General features: G+C 33.0%; 10 protein-coding genes and 1 non-coding gene across 11 annotated transcripts; 3 read left to right on the plus strand and 8 right to left on the minus strand.

Moving 5' to 3' along the window:
* Positions 1 to 810: 810 nt before the first annotated feature.
* Positions 811 to 1,251, plus strand: NAEGRDRAFT_73184 (uncharacterized protein; the record flags this gene model as incomplete). Its single annotated transcript, XM_002671622.1, has 1 exon — positions 811 to 1,251. The coding sequence occupies one exon, from the start codon at positions 811 to 813 to the stop codon at positions 1,249 to 1,251; it is 441 nt and encodes a 146-aa protein (XP_002671668.1).
* A 1,096-nt stretch (positions 1,252 to 2,347) lies between these two features.
* NAEGRDRAFT_t631 lies at positions 2,348 to 2,418 on the minus strand. Its single transcript has one exon. It is a non-coding gene; the product is annotated as a tRNA-His (tRNA).
* A 78-nt stretch (positions 2,419 to 2,496) lies between these two features.
* Positions 2,497 to 4,728, minus strand: NAEGRDRAFT_73185 (uncharacterized protein; the record flags this gene model as incomplete). The annotated part of the gene is made up of 1 exon (XM_002671680.1): positions 2,497 to 4,728. The coding sequence occupies one exon, from the start codon at positions 4,726 to 4,728 to the stop codon at positions 2,497 to 2,499; it is 2,232 nt and encodes a 743-aa protein (XP_002671726.1).
* Positions 4,729 to 4,949: 221 nt separating this feature from the next.
* NAEGRDRAFT_81431 (uncharacterized protein) lies at positions 4,950 to 5,973 on the minus strand (the record flags this gene model as incomplete). Its single annotated transcript, XM_002671681.1, has 1 exon — positions 4,950 to 5,973. One exon carries the CDS (start codon positions 5,971 to 5,973, stop codon positions 4,972 to 4,974), a length of 1,002 nt encoding a protein of 333 aa, XP_002671727.1. The 3' UTR covers positions 4,950 to 4,971.
* Positions 5,974 to 6,350: 377 nt separating this feature from the next.
* On the plus strand, positions 6,351 to 8,297 carry NAEGRDRAFT_73187 (uncharacterized protein; the record flags this gene model as incomplete). Its single annotated transcript, XM_002671623.1, has 1 exon — positions 6,351 to 8,297. One exon carries the CDS (start codon positions 6,351 to 6,353, stop codon positions 8,295 to 8,297), a length of 1,947 nt encoding a protein of 648 aa, XP_002671669.1.
* Positions 8,298 to 8,378: 81 nt separating this feature from the next.
* NAEGRDRAFT_73188 (uncharacterized protein) lies at positions 8,379 to 15,985 on the minus strand (the record flags this gene model as incomplete). Its single annotated transcript, XM_002671682.1, has 2 exons — positions 8,379 to 14,980; positions 15,025 to 15,985. 2 exons carry the CDS (start codon positions 15,983 to 15,985, stop codon positions 8,379 to 8,381), a joined length of 7,563 nt encoding a protein of 2,520 aa, XP_002671728.1.
* Positions 15,986 to 16,576: 591 nt separating this feature from the next.
* NAEGRDRAFT_81432 (uncharacterized protein) lies at positions 16,577 to 17,232 on the minus strand. The gene is made up of 2 exons (XM_002671683.1): positions 16,823 to 17,232; positions 16,577 to 16,772 (listed from the first exon to the last, which is right to left on the minus strand). The coding sequence occupies exons 1-2, from the start codon at positions 17,172 to 17,174 to the stop codon at positions 16,624 to 16,626; spliced, it is 501 nt and encodes a 166-aa protein (XP_002671729.1). The 5' UTR covers positions 17,175 to 17,232; the 3' UTR covers positions 16,577 to 16,623.
* Positions 17,233 to 17,627: 395 nt separating this feature from the next.
* Positions 17,628 to 18,428, plus strand: NAEGRDRAFT_81433 (GTP-binding protein EngA; the record flags this gene model as incomplete). Its single annotated transcript, XM_002671624.1, has 1 exon — positions 17,628 to 18,428. The coding sequence occupies one exon, from the start codon at positions 17,628 to 17,630 to the stop codon at positions 18,426 to 18,428; it is 801 nt and encodes a 266-aa protein (XP_002671670.1).
* Positions 18,429 to 18,520: 92 nt separating this feature from the next.
* On the minus strand, positions 18,521 to 19,300 carry NAEGRDRAFT_73191 (uncharacterized protein; the record flags this gene model as incomplete). Its single annotated transcript, XM_002671684.1, has 1 exon — positions 18,521 to 19,300. The coding sequence occupies one exon, from the start codon at positions 19,298 to 19,300 to the stop codon at positions 18,521 to 18,523; it is 780 nt and encodes a 259-aa protein (XP_002671730.1).
* Positions 19,301 to 19,704: 404 nt separating this feature from the next.
* Positions 19,705 to 20,271, minus strand: NAEGRDRAFT_73192 (uncharacterized protein; the record flags this gene model as incomplete). The annotated part of the gene is made up of 1 exon (XM_002671685.1): positions 19,705 to 20,271. The coding sequence occupies one exon, from the start codon at positions 20,269 to 20,271 to the stop codon at positions 19,705 to 19,707; it is 567 nt and encodes a 188-aa protein (XP_002671731.1).
* A 530-nt stretch (positions 20,272 to 20,801) lies between these two features.
* On the minus strand, positions 20,802 to 21,146 carry NAEGRDRAFT_73193 (uncharacterized protein; the record flags this gene model as incomplete). Its single annotated transcript, XM_002671686.1, has 1 exon — positions 20,802 to 21,146. The coding sequence occupies one exon, from the start codon at positions 21,144 to 21,146 to the stop codon at positions 20,802 to 20,804; it is 345 nt and encodes a 114-aa protein (XP_002671732.1).
* Between the last annotated feature and the right edge of the window lie 888 nt (positions 21,147 to 22,034).

The following is a 22,034-nucleotide window of genomic DNA, read 5'->3' on the forward strand; positions in this document are numbered from 1 at the left end:
TCTCTCTTAATACAATCACTAGATGAATAAATTTGTGATTAACTTCCGATTCTACCAATTCTACCAATTCCAATATGTTGACTTGATTCACGTGATGAATTGGATCTGTTGCTTGTAGATATGAGTCTTTCTGTGTTAGTTTGCCAACTGAAATAATAGCAGCTCTTCTGTGTACTAAATTGTATTTTGCAGCCAATAAAATCGGAAATATCCATCCATTATCCATTTTATCCTGGCTTTGTCTTGATGGGATCCACTTACAGTGGATCCCATCTGACAAAATCCTTTCAATCCAGCGTTGGCTGGATAACACGGATACATATTACCCTCAAGAAGAACAATCGTTACATGAAATAATAACATCACAACTCAAAATATAAAAATAAATAAGGTATTTCACTACAGTATGAAAATCAACAACAAGACCCTCCAACAATCCATTTCACATGGAGTTGGATTTTTGATTGTTCTCTTCTCCGATTTGGAACATTGTCAACACTAGCAAGTTGGTTTAGTAAAGATATTTCAATAAAGAAGAGCACTTTGAAATAACGCAAAAACAATTGGTAACACTCTATTTTCAATGTCGTAAACAGAAGACTGCTATTTGTCTTTTCAAAATTTGAAAAAAATGTTTAACAAAACCAATTGTTTACTTTGATATTATTCCTATTGTTTGCTCAATCAGCTGTTGCCTTGATTGATCCAAATGATTTGAGTGAAATAAAAGAGACCATAATTACCCTTTCCAACAGTTCTAACATTACATGTAGTACATGTTCTGAACAATTACTTCCATTCTTGAATGACATGTGTTGGAAGTATAACACCAATACTAGAGAGCAAATTGTTTCATTCTTGTCTATCTCTATTGATAAAGAACCTAACCAAAAATTGTTGAATGAGGTAATTGCTAGTGTTGCTCCAACCATTGTTGAACTTAAAACAGCTTCTCAGACTATGGAAGAAAAGAAGACTGATCTACTTTCTGGATGGTTATCAACTTATGGATTCTACCCAAAAGGAAATGGTCAACCAATTGAGAGAGTTATTGGGTTTATTGTTACCAACTGGGCTTCACCTTCAACCACCTTACACATTCTTCTAAATGCCAGAAATATTCGTAATTTACTCAATACTAGACCTGCTTCTTCTGAAGTATTAATGTTTTCATTGATGAATTACTTGAATAGTTTGAATAGTCTTGCCTACAGTTCTAAACCAGTTTGTTCTAGATTGGAATGTCATTAAATGCGTTTTAACAAATTTGGTATTTAATTAAATTGAATTGAACATTACACCTGTCTGAAATTGCTTGTGAAAGTTCTGAATATTCTTATATCTAGAATTGTATTCTCAATTTTTCAGTATTCGATACCTTATTTAAATTAGATTCTTCCTCACTAAAAACTTTCATATTTCCTCTTTAATATCTTTCAAAGAATCCGAAAGATATCCAAACATCCCTTAACAAGTAAGATTTGTTGGGCGACGAATTGTATGTAAAGGTGTTGGTTGACCAATAGAAACATCTGTTCCATCCTTGTAGTGATGAAGATTGATTGTCAGCAATTTTGTGGAATGATATGTTTTTCTATTTTAAACGGGTTGAAAAAGAGGGATTTTCATTGTAATTGTGATGAACATTGGGTGAACAAGTTATTTTTAAACTCTAAAAATAAAATACAAAATGCTTTAAATACATCAAACTTTTGCCGTCATCATCACAAATCAACAAGAAAAAACAATTTAATAATACAACAAGAACAATGGCAAGATCAAAAAATTCAAGAAGAGGAATTAACAGCCACTCTAACAAGTATTGGAAAGCTGAATATCATGGAGCCGGAAGAACAATGACTCGTTCCGTCTTGGCAAAAACTACCAAGGAATGTACCTTGAGTGGAACCGAATCATTGCCACACAGACATGAATATAGTGATAGATGGGATGCCAGATGGTAAAATATTCATCAGAATGTGTATTAATTATCAACATATGATTCTAGTTGAAATTGATACTATTGTTCTTCCTGATTATTTAGTATGAACAGAAATAATGACCATCAACATATAACTAATTTGCTAACTTCGAGAAAACTATTAGCATTGAAAAATTGTACAATACAACAACAAGAATAAACCATGGTTGAAATGTCATATAAAAAACCTAGATCAGAATTTTTATTAATCGATGTAAGTGAATTGATATATCTTGATATTCATTTTAGTGAGATTGGCATTGAAGGAATTGGAGAAATGAAACAATTAATCTTGACATACTTTCATAAATTACATGAATTTCAAAGGCGCTGGATATGTTGTATCATTTTAAAAGTAAAAAGGTGTAGGAAGACAGGGAATCGAACCCTGATCTTAGGAACCACAATCCCATGTTCTACCACTGAACTATCTCCCTTCATGTTGTTACTCACCTTGATACATTTTCGTGAACATAATATTAACAATAAGACATCTTTATTTCAAGAAAAAGGCATTAAGCTTGCTGCCCAACTTGTTGATTAATTGAGAATGGTACCCGAATATGATGAGTTGTCAAAAATGATTCCACAAATGGATTAGTTGTCAAGTTGAATATCCTACCATAGTATGGTCTATTTGTAAATAAAAATTCCTTGCAATTTTCCACAATTCCCTTATCAAATAAATTTAAATATTTCGTTCTGGGATTAATGATGTCAATGAAATAATGAACAATTCCATTATAGTGTTTGGAAATATACTCTGAATAATTTGAACTATTCACAATGTAGAAATGTCTGTCTGGCTTCATCATTTCAAATGCAGTATTGTTAAACATGACTGCTATTGTTTGTTGAATAGAAAGGATTGACCCAAAGAGTGAAAATACTATGAAATAGGCTGTAGCAATTGTAATACATGGATTTTCCATGAGTACAACATAAAGCATGCTTGAATCAGAATCATTTACAAGTATGTAAAGTGAACAAGCTGCAATATTGACAAAAAGAAAACTGGAAATGGCAACTGAGTATACAAATGCTAAGAATTTCACATGATTCTTTTCTCCAATGGGATTGAGAGTGTAGACACAGTAGTGATCAAATCTAATAACAATTTGGTCTGTGACTCTATCAAACTTTGATCTAATTGGTTTTCTAATAAGTAATTCAGAGCTGTATATGTGTGAATAGTTTCCCTCAATTTCCCAACCTCTATGTTTAAAGAATGATTCATCAATAGAAGAAACTGATACGCAATTTTCTTTCTGAATATCCTTATAATAACCAGGATCACAATTAACAGTCAATTGGTACCACAAATAGGCACAAACGGAAACACTTGGTATGAACAATATTAGAAATAGTGAACTGTAGTATATTGGTAAGATATTGTAAAATAGTACCATTAGTCCAAAGAGAATTGATGATGGGAATAAGCCGAAGAACAGCAAATCCCTAATGTTACCATGATGCTTCGATCCTGATACCCTAATCACATAATTTTTAGTTTTGGTATGTAAATAGAAAACTAGTGGAATAATTAAAATCGCCAAATAAATAGGCATAATATTCAGCATTATCATAAAGAGAGGATAAACCACTATTGGTATTAGGAATCTGTAATGAAGGGTCTTTACCTTCATCATATCTGAAATAGTAACTGGTTGACTTTCTAGAATTTCAATAGATTTCTTAGTGAGAAGTTCCTCATTTGAAAATCCCCTTTCACTCAAGCTCTGTTCTTTCAACTTGCTAATTAGATGATCATTAATATGCTCATTATTTTTGTATAACTCCAATAGAGGATTCAAAATTCCTTGAAGAAAATCACTATAACCAACATAGTCCAATACAGAATTTCCAACAGTATCTCTTTCAGATATGACCTCTTTCAGACTAGTTAATCCCAAAATTTTTTCTGCAATTAAAAATTCCATTAATAGATATCTCATAATATTCAAATAGCCTTTCCTAGCAATCCAATGAAACGCAGTTCTGTTAAAAGTATCCTTAGCAACAATAAAATTGTACAAATGTTGATAAAAATCCAACATTTCAATTCTTTCTTTTGAGTGGTATTTAAAAAACTGAATAATAAACTTGACTTGGTGCTCATATCCTTCATAACAAGCCCAATGTAATATAGTATGAGATTCGTTATCTAAATATTTTGTATACATATCTTGAATACTCTCTGTGGTTAACTCTACATTTCCATTCTCATTCGAATACAAGTGATACATTAAATATTGAACAATTGAAATGTGATCATCCTGAATAGCTAACATTAATAAATTATAACCAGTTCTTTTTTGAACATGTTCTTTAAACAAAGTTCGAACCATATTCGATTCATCCATTTCATGTTGTGAGTGCATGTAGTGTTGAATTAAAAATTGGAGACATGGCAAACTTCCACCCTGTACACACCACATTAATGGTGTTTGATACTCGGAATCAATGTCCTGTTCATTGTTTGATGAGACATTTCTGTTTTTTACATAAGTTTTCAAAGAAGCTCCATAGGATAGCAATAATCGGATAGTGTCAATATTACCATAATAACAAGCCCAATGGAGAGGTGAAGCAAACCTTTCATCATCACAAATATTATTGATGTTAAACGTGTTGTCATCAGAAGAAGAATTTTGTGATAGCTGGTCCAGGATGGCTTTTGTTGTTTGTGCATCATTAAACTGGAGTGAGTCGAACAAGTTTCGGATAGTGTATTGGAATGTGGCCATTTTTTTTCAATCAGATTGTAAATAAATCCTCTAATGGTTGGCGACACCTGTCAAATTTGATTGTTTCCAGAATACTTCCATAAGACACAACTCATACAGACATTAGGTTTTAATTTCCTTATTGAAGATTTTGAAGGTACAACTTATCCATTCCTCAATCATAAACCATGCCAAACAAAGAATAGTGTGATAAAATCTTTTGATCAATAGACATCTTCTAGAAGAGTTAATCATATTTGAGGCTCAATCTTCATTCAATAGTGCTTTGAGTTCTGCATCAATCCGAGCATTTTTCCTTGCAACTTCCCTTGATTTCTTTTTGATAAATTGCTCCATATCATCCTTACACTGTTTAACTTGATTCAAATAAGTGTTATAATTTTCCTCAATGTAATTCAATTTTTCTTTGAGTTTCTTTGCCACCTTCTTCTTGTATTCCTCATAGACTTCCATTTTCTTTTCATAAATTTCCGTCTGCTGAGTCAGTATTGAATCAATTTTTCTAGACATGGCACGAGAATTTTCCACAGTACATTTTGCATTATCATCTGTGATAGATTGTTTCATTCCTCTCTTCAATGTTAGTACTGTACTCTTTGAAAAGATTGTTTCATCCTCATTGGTCTTTCTTTGCTTGGCTGCTTTTTCCTCACTATCCTTTATGGTGGTCGTATTTCTATTGGAAGTAGTTGTTGTAGTGGAAGTATTATTAGTGCTTTGAACAGTTCTTCTAGTGGCAACACTGCTGCTGGTAGAAGTACTTGGTGTTGTTGTTTCTAAAGCCTCTGAAGCTTTACGTTTCTTTGTTGTTGTTGAAGGTTGTTGCTTCTCCTCTTCATCCAAATCAATATAACGAATGGAATTTTCATCAACTAATTTAACTGGTCCCTGTCTAATTTCCCTCTCCAAAGCATCTCTTATATGATTCTTCCTATTAGTAAAATAGAGTTTGAACATTTTGTCAATGACTTCATGGGATTTTGGCAATCTAGTCGACCTCGGAAGAAGTAAATCCTTATTCTCATCAGATGAAGAAGACCTATTGCTGGCTGTTGTTGTGGGAAAGCCTTTGTAGTCTTTATGAGTGATTGTATAGCTTTGAAAATCCTTGAATAGAATTTGAACAAGATCAATTTTCTTCAAGCAACGATCTTTGAATGCATCATGTTTAAGAATCTCTGCGAAATTAATCTGCAGAATATCACAAAAGTGATCGATTAAATACCAAGTTTGAAATTGAGTCATTTTTATTAATTTATTAAATCATGAATTTTCAATAATATATTATATTATTAATCCATTGGTACAAGTTTACTGTAGAATACAATTTATATTATTATTTAATAATAAATTAAAACCCAAGTAACAAAATGAAGGAAGAAGGCTTCGGAACAAATTCCGAAAAAAATGGCTTGAAATTACTTCCGAGGTTTTAAGCCAAAAATAATTCGGAAGCAAACAAACTTTGGAAGTTATTTTCGGGATATGTGTTTGGAGAATAGTATTTAAATGATGGAACAATCTTCTCATCCTGAAATAGCAATAAGAAAAAAAAAGGATTTAAACATTCTTAGCAATATATTGTACATAATTATAATCGAGTAAATAGTAATAACAACAAGATGTCATCTGCTGAAGTATTTGATGGAGCTATTGGTATTGATTTGGGAACAACTTATTCATGTGTTGGTGTTTATATGGGAGATAATGTAGAAATTATTCCGAATGATCAAGGTAATAGAACAACACCTTCCTATGTTGCATTCACTGATGAAGAACGTTTAATTGGTGATGCTGCCAAGAATCAAGTTGCAATGAATCCACACAATACAGTATTTGATGCTAAACGTTTAATTGGTAGAAAGTTTTCCGACTCAACAGTTCAAGATGATATGAAACATTGGCCATTCAAGGTCATTACAAAGAGTGATGAGAAACCATACATTCAAGTTGAATACAAGGGAGAATCACATGTTTTCACACCAGAACAAATCTCATCCATGGTCTTGACCAAAATGAAGGATATTTCAGAACAATATTTGGGTAAACAAGTCAAGAAGGCAGTCATTACAGTTCCTGCCTATTTCAACGATTCACAAAGACAAGCAACCAAGGATGCTGGTGCAATTGCTGGTTTGGAAGTTTTGAGAATTATCAATGAACCAACAGCTGCTGCCATTGCTTATGGTTTGAATAAGAAGGGTGAGAGAAATGTTTTGATTTTCGATTTGGGTGGTGGTACTTTTGATGTTTCAATTTTGAATATTGAGGATGGTGTTTTTGAAGTGAAAGCCACTGCTGGTGATACTCACTTGGGTGGTGAAGATTTTGATAACTTGATGGTTCAATTCTGCTGTCAAGAATTCAAGAGAAAGTACAAGAAGGATATTCAAGAAAATCCAAGAGCATTAAGAAGATTGAGAACTGCCTGTGAAAGAGCCAAGAGAAATTTATCATCAGCTGCCAATGCTTCAATTAATGTTGATTCAATTATGGACGGAATTGATTTGGATATTTCAATGACTCGTGCTAAATTTGAACAATTGAATATGGACTTGTTTAAGAAGTGTTTCGAACCAGTCAAGAAGGTTTTACAAGATTCAGGATTGGATAAGGCACAAATTGATGATGTTGTTTTGGTTGGTGGTTCAACTCGTATTCCAAAAGTTCAAGAAATGCTCAGAGAATTTTTCAACGGTAAAGAATTGTGCAGATCAATTAATCCAGATGAAGCTGTAGCTTATGGTGCTGCAGTTCAAGGTGGTGTTTTAACTGGTAAGGAAACCAAAGTCTTGCTGATCGATGTTACTCCACTTTCATTGGGTATTGAAACAGCTGGTGGTGTCATGACCAAATTGATTGAAAGAAATTCAACCATTCCATGTAAGAAATCTGAAATCTTCTCAACCTATGCTGATAATCAAACAGCAGTCACTATTCAAGTCTTTGAAGGTGAAAGAACCTTGACAAAGGATAATCACTTGTTGGGAAGATTTAACTTGGAAGGTATTCCACCAGCACCAAGAGGTGTTCCAAAGATTGAAGTCACATTTGAAATTGATTCAAATGGTATTATGAAAGTCTCTGCCAAGGATACTTCATCTGGTAAGACACAAAACATTACCATCAAGAATGAACAAGGACGTTTGAGTAAGGAAGAAATTGAAGAAATGGTCAAGAAGGCCAAGGAAATGGAACAATTTGATAAGGAATTGAAAGAAAAGATTGATGCCAAGAATCAATTAGAGGCCTACGCCTATCAAACGAAATCCACTGCTGATGATCCAAACTTGTCTGGTAAATTATCAGATGCTGATAAGAATACCATTAAGAAGACGTGTGAGGAAGTTATTAATTGGTTAGATAACAATTCTACCTATTCAAAGGATGATATTGAAAAGAAAAGAAAGGAATTGGAAGGTAAATGTGCACCAATTGTTAGCAAGCTGTATCAACAGGGAGCTGGTCAACCAGAATTCACACCAAATGGTGCAAACTTTACCTCATCAGGTAATACTTCCAGTGATTCTGAATCAAAGCCAAAGTTTGAAGATGTTGATGTTGATTAAATAAATATATTTGCAAAATTGATTAAAGTTAAATGTGGTTTTGTTTTCAACAATAAGATATCTAGAGTCAACCTTAATTTATTACTTCTTTTTTTTAAATTCTGCAAGTAAAGAATGCGAAAGAACATCCTGAGCTTGAGGCCTTGTTAAATTATCCTTTTCAAGCATGCTCAATACTAAATCGATAATTTCGTTCGAATATCTTTCCACCAATGTCTTTCTCAGCATTTGCACAACTTCTTTCTCATCTCTATGTCCATACAATTCGGAGATTGACGTGGTTATGTCTTTGGTCATGATCTGATACATAACTACTCCCAAACTAAAGATATCTGCATTAAAGTAGTGTTTGTATACAGACACTATTTCTGGAGATGAAAAGATTGGATTTACTTTCGTTCCAAAAACTCCATATCCAAAATCTGAAATTAATGCATGAATATTATCGTTATCCAAACTCTTGATGAGTAAATTGGAATGTTTGATGTTTGCATGAATGCATTTTTCAACACAATGTGAATATTCCAAACCTGTACATATTTGAAAAATGATCTGTTTCACTAACTTTTCAGAAACATTAAAGTTTCGATTAGTCAACTTGCTGAAATCACCCATTTCGAAATAATCCATATCAATGCAAATCTTTTGATCTATTGTACTCACGAAAATCTCATTAATTTTACAAATATTTGGATTGGTAGTATTCAGTAGATGAACGGCTTGATTAAGGAATTTGTTCACATCTTCCTCAGATTTGTATTTGACAATTTTGATTGCTTTTGAACAATTCTTGACAGAATCGATTACTTTAAAGACATTTCCACTTCCAATTCTTGCAATATTGGTATATCTCAAGTGAGGATTGAATTCAGCACTGATGAAGGCATTTTCTAATTGGAAACTGTAACCACTGCTTGGTTTTAAGTAATATGCTTGAGTTGGAAGATTATCATAGACTAATTCAATATCTCCAGAGTTGATAGTAGCAACATTGGAAAGAGTTTCCGTTCTTGGTTGTTTCTTTTTCATTCTCCAAACAATGCAAATCAAGAGAATGATAACAATAATGATAATTAGAATAACAACAAATGCAACTGGAACTGCAATAGCTGCTGCAAGAGCACCTGTATCCATTCCTTGTTGAGCATTATCAGGATTTCTGTTATTACTCAATTCGGAAATTGGTGAAGATGGTTCTGTAACTATTGGAGGAATTGCTGGGTTGATAATATATGGTAATTCTTGAATGGTGAATAAACTGAGGTGGGATACTTGACATTCTAAATCAAAATATAACAAGTCTCCATTTCGTTTTGTTATAGTTACAGAGCTGCTAATTCCTGATTGAGACCAACTTTTCGAATTATCAAGAAAGACGCAGGATGCATTGATACCAGTCTTGTTAGCTGTAACAAGTCCTTCAAATTTGAAAATAATAGGATCTGCCAGATTGTCAACCTTCACTCCATTTCCATTCTTGTCATAAATTGACAAATCCAAAGATGGCCTCACTGAAAGAATATTTCCATCATTGGTGTCATTGGTAATCATTGTTAAGGCATAGAAAATCATAGATTTTGATCCTAAATTTTGAACTTGTTCTGAAAATTTGCTTGGGAAGGTAATTTTCACATTCAACAAATCTTTGGAAATGGAAACTGATTTGGAATTGAATTGTTTTTCAAGTTGAAGGATTTGAGTGGAGATTAATCCATCAGAGGAGGATTTTCCTGTGAGTTTGTAGTAATCTAAATGATACTTGGCTAATTCTCCTTGCTTTGTTGCGTTATTGGAAAAAGTGTTCGAAAGAATGGTCATTAAACTTGAAATTTCATCAAAGTTCTTTGAATCTAACAGAGTTTTGTAAACATTGGAGGAATAATAGGAACGTGCTTGATTCATAGAAGCGAATATCCAGTCCATCCACCAAACTATTTCAGAACTAGTTGAAACTGAGAACTTTTCTAATAGATTAAAGATAGTCGAAATTGAAGGCAGAATTAATTGAACAATCTTTTCATCAGCGTTGTAGCTTAATGAAGGAATATCTTTCAGAGCACTCAACATATCAATAAGAATGGAAACTGCTTCTCTCTTTGCATCTTGTGAGATTATTCTTTCGGCGACATTATTCAAAGTTTCGTCTTGAGTAATTAATGATATTAAGGCATTTACAGAATTAATTGTATCTACAGTCAGTGGTTTGGATTGTCTCAGTGCAGCAAATTCATTACTGACATAATTAATTCTAGAAAGAAGTGAATTATTCGAAATATCAATTTTTTCTGGCAATAGAGATGGCAAGTTATTTCTAAATTCACTCACAGTTCCAAATTCATTGATCATTTTCACAACCAAAACTAAACTTTGTTGATTGAAGAATGGTAAGTGAGTCACAATTGTATTTTTCAAACTATTCGAAAGGACAAATAATCTTTCATTTTGTGAGTGAACTTCCATTACAATACTAGAAATGGAATCTTGTGGAAGTGTTAAACAACTAATAGAAACCAAAGTTTCATGAGCAATAATATCCCTTTCGTTTTTCACTGTTTCTAATAAACAAGTAAATCTTGGTTTCATATCGATTCTAGTAGAAAGTGTCAACTTGGAAGAGCCATCTGTATTTGTAGTTTCCAATTCAAATTCGTAAAATTCACCTTCAATAAGATATTCTTTTCCAATATTAAGGTAAACTTCTAGGGAGTTTCCAACAAGAATATTAGAAACTGTGAAAAGTTCAAGATTTGGAGAATTTCTCAATTTTCCATTCAAGACTTTCCAATTCAAAGTAACTAAACTTTCAGATTCGACCACACAATATAACGAAAGATTCTTTCCTTCTGGATATACTGATGGAATGTAATCTGGTGTTAACTTAGGAACAGAAGTGGCAGAGTTGACCAATTCAATGTAACCAAAATAGGAGAAGGTACTTTCCGCTGTCGTAACATTGGTTCCTATCAAATAGATACCTTCAAAGAATCCAAGAGAATTAAAATCCGTTTCTAATTGGCAAGATGTTCCTTGACATAAATTATTCGAAACATCCATAATTGACTTGTCTAAAGTTCTGTAACAATACCAAGAATAAGATTTTGTAATAGAAGAAACGAAAGGATCATCACTTTCTAATGCAATTGTTAACTTTCCTGAATTTAGAGAAATAGTTCTGTTAACATTAGTTAATCTCAAGTCAATTGAATTGATTGGTGACTTTTTGATAGGATAGTCGATATTTAGAGTTGATTTAGATTCCCTATGCGTACCTATTACCTTAAAAGTTGACAAATTTTCTTGTGGAATTCTTATCATTTGCTTATTAGAAAGCTCTGTATTTATCATTCCAGATACATCATACGAAAGTGAAGTATTTAATGACAGAGGAGATACTTCAAATAAACAATTATATCCTTTACATTCAAGATTATCAATCAAAACATTAAAGGAAGGAATAAGTTGTCCTTCTGGGTTGACTTGAAGATTTTTAACACTTGAAGTCGAAATATACTTCTCATTAGTCGTATTCATCACAATATCGAATACATTCGGAATATCTTTCAATATACTCTTTGGAATACTAATAACTGTCTTGTTTGCATAATTGACCAAGGTGGAAGAAACAGTTTCAATGGAGGAAGACCAAATTTGAGAAATTTTCTTGAAATGATGATATGAAGGTGGAATGTATGATCTGATAATCAAGTCCTGAGAGGATGGAATCAAATCTACGAGTTGCTGAATGGATGGAGTGGAAGGAGTTTGAGGAATTTCAAAGTCAACTTGGAGTTGAATTCCAAATGTTGTCTTGATAATTGAACCAGTTTCAATTAGATGATTATATCCTAAATAAATCTTGAGATTATTTCTTCTCCATTGACATTTAAGCAAGTCAACTTGACCAAATTTGGAAATATCATTTTCTTGAATGAAATTTTCACATCCTTCAACTACAGATTCATTCAAAAACATGTTCAATACATTAGAATAGGAATAAATTATAGCATTATCAACATCCATTTGAACACTGAGATATTGACATTCATTTCCAACGAAACCTTTCAAACATTCACAATTGTTTGGAGATTTACATTGGCCATTACCTGAACATACATTTGAATCAATTTCTGACTTGGAATAGCAAACATTGTATTGACAGTTTCCTCCTGTGAATCCAGTTTTGCATGAGCATTCGTCTGGTTTCAGACATTTACCCTTTCCAGAACAAACACTTTCGTTATTCGAAAGAACTCCATTACATTTGGCCAGAGAACATTCTAAACCGTTCCAACCATTATTACATGTGCAATTATTGTAACTAGAGCATTTGCCATGACCAGAGCAAACATTTGGCATGTCAAAAGTCAGAGAATAACATTTGATTTTGTCACATTTGTCTCCACCCCATTCTTCTGAGCAAGTACAAGTACCACTAGTTAAGCATTGATAACCATTTTGACAAATGCTCTTATTAACCCTTGAACAATTGAAAATGTCACAATCCAAACCAAAATAACCCAATTGACATTCACAAACATCTGGAGATTGACATGTGCCAGAAGCAGAGCAAACAGATTGATTCAAACTTGATACACCAAAACAATCAAATAAATCACATAAACTTCCTCCATATCCTGAATCACATTTACAAATAGCAATTCCAGTTTCGTTTAAACAAGTTCCATTTACACATTGTAAAGTACATGGATTTGGAATTTCACAATTGTATCCATAGTGGCTTGATTTACATGCACAAGTGTCTTTGTCTGTACAATTACCGTGACCAGAACAAACTGTAGAGTTGAGTGAATTCACTCCATAACAGTTGAATTTTTCACATTCTTTTCCATAGTAACCTTCTTGACATGTGCAGTTATCAAGTGATGAGCAGATTCCTCTTGATGAACAAACTGAAAGTGAGTCTTGAGCCTTTCCATAACAATCAAATTTTTCACAATTTTGTCCATAGTAAGGTTTTGTACAATTACATGTATCGATATTGGAACAATTACCATGTGATGAACAAACATCCTTCTTATCATTTCTTACACTGAAACAATCATAATACTGACAACTTTCTCCATAGAAACCTTGTTGACAAGAACAATTATTCAATGAGAGACACACTCCTTTTCCAGAACACACATTCGAATTGAGTGAGCTAACATTATAGCAATTAAACTTTTCACACTCTTTGCCATAATAACCTTCCTTGCATGTGCAGTTATCAAGAGAAGAGCAGATACCTCTTGCTGAACAAACATCTCCCATATCATTTCTGATACTAAAACAATCATAATATTGGCATCTTTCTCCATAGAAACCTTGTTGACAGGTACAGTTATTCAGGGAGACACAAACTCCCTTTCCAGAACAAACAGTTGAGTTGAGTGAGGAAACATTATAGCAGTTGAATTTTTCACATTCTTTTCCATAATAACCTTCTTGACATGTACAATTATCAAGTGATGAGCAGATTCCTCTTGAAGAACAAACTGAAAGTGAGTCTTGAGCCTTTCCATAACAATCAAATTTTTCACAATTTTGTCCATAATAAGGTTTTGTACAATTACAAGTGTCAATATTTGTGCAATTACCATGTGATGAACAAACATCTCTCTTATCTTTTCTAACACCATAGCAATCGAATAATTCACAATTGCTTCCATAAAACCCTTGTTGGCAGGTACAATTGTTAGCAGAAACGCAACTTCCTTTTCCTGAACAAACTGTAGAGTTGAGTGAATTCACTCCATAACAGTTGAATTTTTCACATTCTTTTCCATAATATCCTTCTTGACATGTGCAGTTATCAAGTGATGAGCAGAATCCTCTTGAAGAACAAACTGAAATCGAATCTTGAGCCTTTCCATAACAATCAAATTTTTCACAGTTTGTTCCATAGTAAGGTTTTGTACAATTACATGTATCGATATTGGAACAATTACCATGTGATGAACAAACATCCTTCTTATCATTTCTTACACTGAAACAATCGTAATACTGACACTTTTCTCCATAGAAACCTTGTTGACATGTACAATTATTCAATGAGAGACAAACTCCCTTTCCTGAGCAAACATTCAAACTAGTGTTCTTGACACCAAAGCAAGAAACTAATTCACAGTTACTTCCATGATATCCTTCAGAGCATGAACAATTGTTAGGAGAAACACATCGACCTTTCGAATAGGAACAAACTTCTGGACTAGTGGCCAAAATATTCGAACATTTAGGAACGTTACAATTGGAACCACCATACATTTCGGTACAGTTACAAACTCCAGGTGCTAGACAATTTCCATTTCCTGAACATACGCTTGGAGAATTTGCCAAAACATTTCCACATTTGTGAATGTCACAATTTTGACCTCCCCAAAAAGTTGAATTCCAACATGAGCAATTATTTGCATAGACACATGTACCAATTCCAGAACAAACACTAGTATCATTAGCCATTATATTATTACATTTAGGAATTTCACAAAATTCTCCTCCCCAAAGTGAACTATTGAAACAATTACAAATGTCAAAATTCAAACAAACACCTCTTCCAGAACAGACATCTCCACTATATTGGGGATAACCGAAACATACAGCTACACATTCATTCATAGTAGCATTGTATACATAACCTCCTGTGCAATAAGGTTCAATTTTTCTAATACGGAGATTACCAGTATCTTTTTCAAAGTATTCGAAATATAAATTCTTCACTACTACTTACCAAGAATAAAAATATGACCTTCTGAACTAACATCCACATCATAGGTATTATTCATCTTTACCAAATCACTTCCAGGAGTTTTAGCAACGCCTGAAAATAATGAAATTGTAGCTAAATTTTGGGTACCAGTAGTTCCATAAGAAAATTTCACAACACGAACAACATGATTTCCTCTGTCAGCAATGTAAAGATCCTTGTTGGGTCCATAAGCAACTCCAGTAGGTGCGTTATACAAGGCATTGAATGCACTGCCATCGGCATAACCAGCAGACCCAACACCTAAATAGGAAGTAGCTCCAGAGCCTGTCCTAATTAAACGATGAGTACCTGGTTCAGCAAAAGTCATTTCAGTACTAGAAAAGGCTGCGACTCCAGCGGATAGAGAACCTTGTACAATAAGTTGCTGAGTAGAGATGAAATTATTAGCTTTCGTATACTTTCTAACTCTGTAATTCAATGAATCTGAAAAGTAAATATTGCCATTTGGAAGTGAGGTAACATATTTCGGCTGATTTAGGTATGCATTTGTAGGGAGGGTATTCAAATCATTGGCAACACCAGAAACTCCACATTTTCCAATAATTGTTTTAATCTGTCCATTGCTTACTTCTCTAATGACATGATTTAAAGTGTCAGCAATCAATAACTTTCCTTCTGATGTAACACATATACCACCTGGATAATTCAGCATGGCACCTGTAGCTGTAGTATTAGTGTCGTTTCCAGCAATTCCAGTTCCTGCCACGATTGTTACTTTCAATGTTGTCAAATCTAATCTTTTCACAAGGTGGTTTTTGGAATCTGAAATGAAAAGTTCATTATTATTACCAACAGCAATTCCTTCAGGAGAGTTGAAACCTTGTAGGTAGATGTGAGTGATGTTGTACAGAGGTGCAATAGAGTTGACTAAACTCAAGTGCAATAGTATTAGAAACAAGACGAAAGTAATGAGTCTTGCCATTTTTTCTTATTGTATCTTCAATATTTGTTAAACAAGGTTGCGTGATATTCAATGGAGATACTGTAGTACAACATTCTTTCAATTTTGACATGTTTCGTGTTAAATCACATGGATATAAATTGCTCAATTTTAGTCCGTTACTGCATCATACTTTTGCTTGAATTGTACTTTGCGGATTAGCGTTTGTAATCTTTTATGAATTGAGTGCCAATGGATTTCTCTCAAATTTCCATTTTTGAAAAATAACCGATTTGGCATCTGCTTGTCATGACAAGTATTTGTTACAGGCAACAAGAAGGATTGCGTTATTGGTTTTTCCTTGTTTCAATTTTTATAGACTCGCACTAATTAAGGATGATTCAGTGTGTCAAAGACAATTGACTATTTAACCAAGTTGAAAAAAACAAGATGAGAAAAGAAAAGCATTCTTGATAAAGGTTGTAATCACTCTCAGGGAGGGAAAACGAACATTGAAGAAGGTAACCCTTTGCAATAATTGTGTTTATCTTCAAATTTTAACTGAGAACAAGTAGATGAGGGAATTTATGAATAATGAGTTTAATAATGAGTTTAAGAAGGTGAATGGATAGTGGTAAATACTGGCACTAGGTTTTTTATTTGTAATCGTAAGTTTTCAATTATTCTGCAGCAACAACTGGTGGAACTTCTTCAGCAACTGGTTGAACAGGTTCTTCGTTCTTGGTTCTCACAGCTAGAACCAATTCTTCATTCATTGCTCTTAAGCTATTAACTTCATCATTCAAACTTTTAATCTTGTTATCATTTTCTTTTAAAAAGTTGTTTTCAATCAAAGTATTCGAAATGGCTACAACTTACCTTTGAGCATTCTTTCAAACTTCTTCTCCAATAAGTAAACCTGTTCTTGAAGGAAATCTTGACTTGTAATTTCAGTCTTTTCCAATTTCAAACACTTGGTTCCAATGGTGAGTTCAATGACTCCTTGAGTTTCGTCTGAAATCTTGACTGAAACAAGTCCACTTACCAATTGAGTAAAAACCTTTGTATTGATGACTTCAAGAGGACAATTGCCATTCATATACTTGACAGAATTTTCAAAGTCAATCAAGAATACTTTTCCAGATTGTTGGGATGAGAAAGATTCATGATAGGCAAATCTGAATTTTGAGTTGTTGGATTCAAGGCAAGCATAGTGGGTTGGGGAAGACATTCTTATTTGGTTCGGGAAGTTGTGATGTGTCGGTTGTTGAGTTGAGTTTCTTTAGGATGGCGTTTGTTTTTTTACTATTATTTAACCAAAACGTGATAAACACAACCTCCATTCTAAACCATTAGAAAGGTGCTTGAGTAAAGTAACAGAAACGTGCTTTCTAATAATAATTCATTAATAACATTGTTTTCAATAAACTTGTTATAATTTTCTCTTTGAATCAGAGATGAAAATCTGTTGAAACTCAACTAACTATTGTAAATATCACGTTTGAACCAAATATACTTATCACGTTTACTAATAATACAATTATTACAATAACTTCACGTTCCAGAAATCTTTAAATAAACAAACACCCATCGAAAGAAAACAAAACTCAACAACAAAAAAGTGTTTCAAATTCCAAGAACTTACTACAATCCAAATGCAAGATCAGAAACTGAAGATCGTTTCATGAGACTTGGTCATCTAATTGACTGGCTCAGAATTCAAGTTCTTGCCCCTTCAAATGTTGGTAAAAGTAGTTTCATCATGACTATTCACTCTGCCATAAAGGGAATGAGAGAGAAACCAACAGGATTGGAAGTTAGAGTTTCAGGTGGAGCAGATCATACTACCATGAGTGTTAATAATTATCCACTTACTGAGAAGATCTCAATCAATGATATTTTTGGTTGGGATTTCAATTCAGATAATTTGCAAGTTGATCGTTTTAAATGTTTATTGGAAGGTATGCTTAAATTTGGTCAATCAAAGAATGATCCAAGTGTTAGTGAAAGTGATCTTTCGAGAGCAAGCAATGCTGTATTATTAATGTTGACATTTGAAGATTGTTTCACACCTGGTTTCTTGGAAAAACTCAAAGTTTTGCACGACAGTGCCAGAGAAATGGGAAGAGTTGTTGCCTTTGCTATTACCAAATTGGATACTATTGCTGATGATACTAAAATTCAACAATTTAATGATTCAGTTGATCCAGAAACAGCTCAGAACTTTCTTTTAAATAGTTCTGCTTTTAAGAGATGTTCAGAAAGGATTCAACAAGTTATTAGCGGTCAAGCCTGCTGTTATCCACTTGTAAATTATCAGAATCATCAACAGTCAACTATTAGAAAGTTGGATTATCTTGCTGGAAGTATTGTTGAGGGAATTTTGATTCAACTTGAAAGAGAAAGTATGTTGATTGATACCAGCTCTGAAATATTTGATCCATTCCAATTCGAAACCCCAATTAAAGCTGTAAAAATTAACTAATTTCAATAAACTGTACTAACAATGAAATTGGATCAGTACTTGATTAATAGCTAATTGGAGCCACCACTTGTTTTATCAACACTTGCAGCAATTTATTCCTTTGCACATTGAAGGTTTTCACACTTTCGTGGGACTCTCTTTTTCATCTCATTGAAGGAAGATGAGTTTCGATCGATTAAAGGCTCAAAATTAAATGAAGAGTATTCCAAATCGGGTATTACATTATTTTCCTGTAATATTTTGTAAAGTTCCTTATTTGTTCTCCATATAATCTCAATTATCTTGCTTCTACTTTTCATACAAACCTCAAATACAGGATCATGGAGGTTGTCGTCTACTGTAGCTGAACTCTCTGATACATTTCCAGAAATGCAAAATACCACAAACTTGTGCTCTTGATATTCCACAGTATCATATGTGAATTGAATGTTTTCTTTTTGGTAAATACTTCTGTACACAACAAGCATAAATTGTGGTTGTAATTTTGATGAACATCCCAAGCAAAACCCTTCTTCGTATTTAATATGATTGCTTTCTATAATTGACGCTTGTTTTTTGGAAATTTTCTTAAATTTGGTATTAGAGGTGTTTACTATTTTGATCCATGTATTTTGTTTCATGTTTGTGAAGTATTCATCGTCATAATATGTCTCCACTATTTTATATGTTTCCACAAAAGCAAAACCCAAATCAATAACTTTATCCACAACTTCTTTAATGTTTTGTGAGGTAAAGTGGTACTTTACTTTGATGCTTTTATCTGTCAGGCTTGTTTTACCAGAAAGTAAGAAGTATGGGAATTTGTGAATCAACATAGTCGGAAAGTAAGAAGATTTTGTGATCTCCACCTCTTCTATTTGGTGTAGACTCATTTTTTTAAATTGAACAACAATTAAGCTACTCGTTGAACTAAAATATTGAGCTGCAAGGGCTGTTCCACCTTGATAATGGCGATTAAGACTGGAGCCTGCCTTGGAAGGATCAAAATCTATAGTGAGCAGGTCCCGACCTATTAAAATTGTCTGTAATGTAACTTAACAATTGTTGAAATAAGGATAAACGTTTCCAAACGCAACAGTTAAGAACTTCTTCTTGTTGGTGTGGCTTTTTTACCTTGTGCAAATTACTTGAAGGAATCGATAAGGTTATGGGCGAATCATTAACATTGTTTCTCAATATTTAATACTCTTATTCTAAAACTAAAAGAATGCAAAACATTTAATATTAAAACAGATTCACAAAAAGAGCTTTCCTAATAATCAAACTTTTGAATACTTTATTCATCAAAGTAGCGCTCCCAATACAAAACTCGAATGGTTAACTCTTTCCAATTCTTTGAAAAATAAATTGCACCATCTCCATTTCTGTATTTTGAAAGATCAGTATTTCTCTTGTAAGGAAACATTTCGTATAAATCTCTAATCTCCATAAAAGGTTCTGAACCACAAGATTTAAATTCCCAAAATAAATCCGATTCAAAATTACAAAATATAAATCTTTTCGAATTTGGGAAATAATTTGGAGTGTAAATGATTAATTCAGTAGGTTCTGAATATTGAATGATTGCAAATAAGCAACATAGTGGCATTTCGTCTATTTCTTTCTTATCTTTACTCCCAACACGAACTGTATCATTGAAATAGTCCAACTTTCGTCCATTTCTTCCAGAAAGAAATCCAATCAACAAGGAAATGAACGCAAATCTCGACAATTCTTCACAATACTCATATTTCTCAACAAATTTTCCAAATTCATCAGGCAAACGCATGACAATATCCTCCACAGGATTATGATACACTGTAGTTGGTGATTCTTCATCATCATAAACTTTAACGGATTTCATTATTGGAAAGTAGAATAATTTTCTGAATAATTGATAATAGAATAAATTTGAAGTCGTTGAATTGTCGTCGAGATCTAGAGAGTCGAAATGGTATTGATGATTCCTCATGTAAATATTGCAAAATTGTTGCCAAATAGAATTAGTTAAACAAGAAGAATTCCACACGGAAGAAACTAAACGAAAGGGAAGCAAATCTCGAGGAGGTAAAAATTGAAGAATATTGCATAGCTCGTATGTTGTGGTGAACATTTTTTTAAATTATGAAATTGATCCTTGACTTTTACAATTTAAATTAACAAATTATGAAATTGCTCCTTGACTTTAAATTAACATGTTTTACACCCAACACACACAATGAACATGTTCATCTTGGTTCCTCTAATGGTCATGAATATCATATCTTTGATACTGCTGGTAAACCATTCGAAAAGGAATGGATGGAAATGATGTGAATCAAATTCAATAGGTAATGCATGAATTGCCAACAGGTGTAAACTTGTCACTTTCTAAATGGATGAATTCAGAAATTGTTACAGAAAATGCAGTTGGATTTGTGTTTTGAGCGTTTCTCTTTTACCCTTAATAGCTTCCATTACAATTTCCTTGTCATTTCTAATTTCCTCTGAGGCGTATGCAAGTAAACTTGCATGGTTTTTAATTGCTATCATTGCCAACTGTCTGTCATTTCTTAATTCCTTTGATACATGTTTATAAACAATGTCAGCATGTCGGTTAATAGCTTCTGTTACAATTTCTCTGTCACCTCTTAGTTGTTTTGAGGCATATTCAAACATCCATCCACATTTCTTAACTAGTTCCATTACAAGTTCTCTATTATTTTTTATCTCAATAGATGCAAATTCAAAAGCACTCATGTTTTGTTTAATAGCTGCCAATACAATTTCTTTGTCTCTTAAATAATGACATACATGTTGAAGTGCAAGGCCATTTTGCTTAACAGCTTCCATTGCTATTTCTTTGTCATGTTTATTAATGTAATTATATTTTAGACTCTTTCCATTATTCTTAACGGCAAGAAGTACTATTTCTCTGTTATATTGTAATTGTTTTGATGCATATTGAAGTGGCAAATCCATCAGTCTGGACTGCTTTCATAATAATTTCTCTATCACTTATCAAATCATCAGGACAATATTTCAAAACATCAACATTGTACTTAATAGCCTCTAAAACAAGTTCTCTGTCTCTTTTCAGTTCTTCACTAACGTTTTCAAATACTATTATTGGAAATATATTTACAATCATCATGACAATAAACTTGTTATTCCATAAATTCAACATTTTCATAACTTTAATAGCCAAATTAAACATTCTATTAGAATTATGTTGGAAGAGTTTTGAAATTAAATAAAAACCATGTTTCTTATAATCAAAGTTGTAATGGTCATCACCAACAAGAACAACATCATCTTTCTGACTTTGTAACACTTGGTTAATAATTGGCTTGGCAATAGTTTCGTATTTTAGTGATGCATTGGAACATCTCGGATTTTCTTAATTAGCAACGGACTTGCAATAGATTCATCAAGAATAATTTGATGATTGTTTTTACTTATTTTCTTCTTCTTGTTTAAAGAGGTAGCATTTGAATGCCGCATCCTTAATAACGCGTTTTGTTTCTTTTTTAAAAATGGGGATGGAAAATCCGCCATTCCAATCCCAGATTCCTCCACCAACTGGATCCACGAATTTAAGCGGTTTTTTGACTTTGAATCCAGCTAACAATCCGTCTGTAAAGTGTG

The sequence above is a fragment of the Naegleria gruberi genome (assembly GCF_000004985.1).
Source record: "Naegleria gruberi genomic scaffold NAEGRscaffold_59, whole genome shotgun sequence".
Lineage (NCBI taxonomy): Eukaryota > Heterolobosea > Eutetramitea > Acrasida > Naegleriidae > Naegleria > Naegleria gruberi.

Bases quoted from the DNA above. Each gene is read 5' to 3' on its own strand.
- NAEGRDRAFT_81432 (XM_002671683.1), bottom strand. From the start codon at position 17,174: ATGTCTTCCCCAACCCACTATGCTTGCCTTGAATCCAACAACTCAAAA. The intron at 16,773-16,822 runs GTAAGTTGTAGC...ACTTTTTAAAAG, and splicing joins GTTTGAAAGAATGCTCAAAG to AAAATGATAACAAGATTAAA.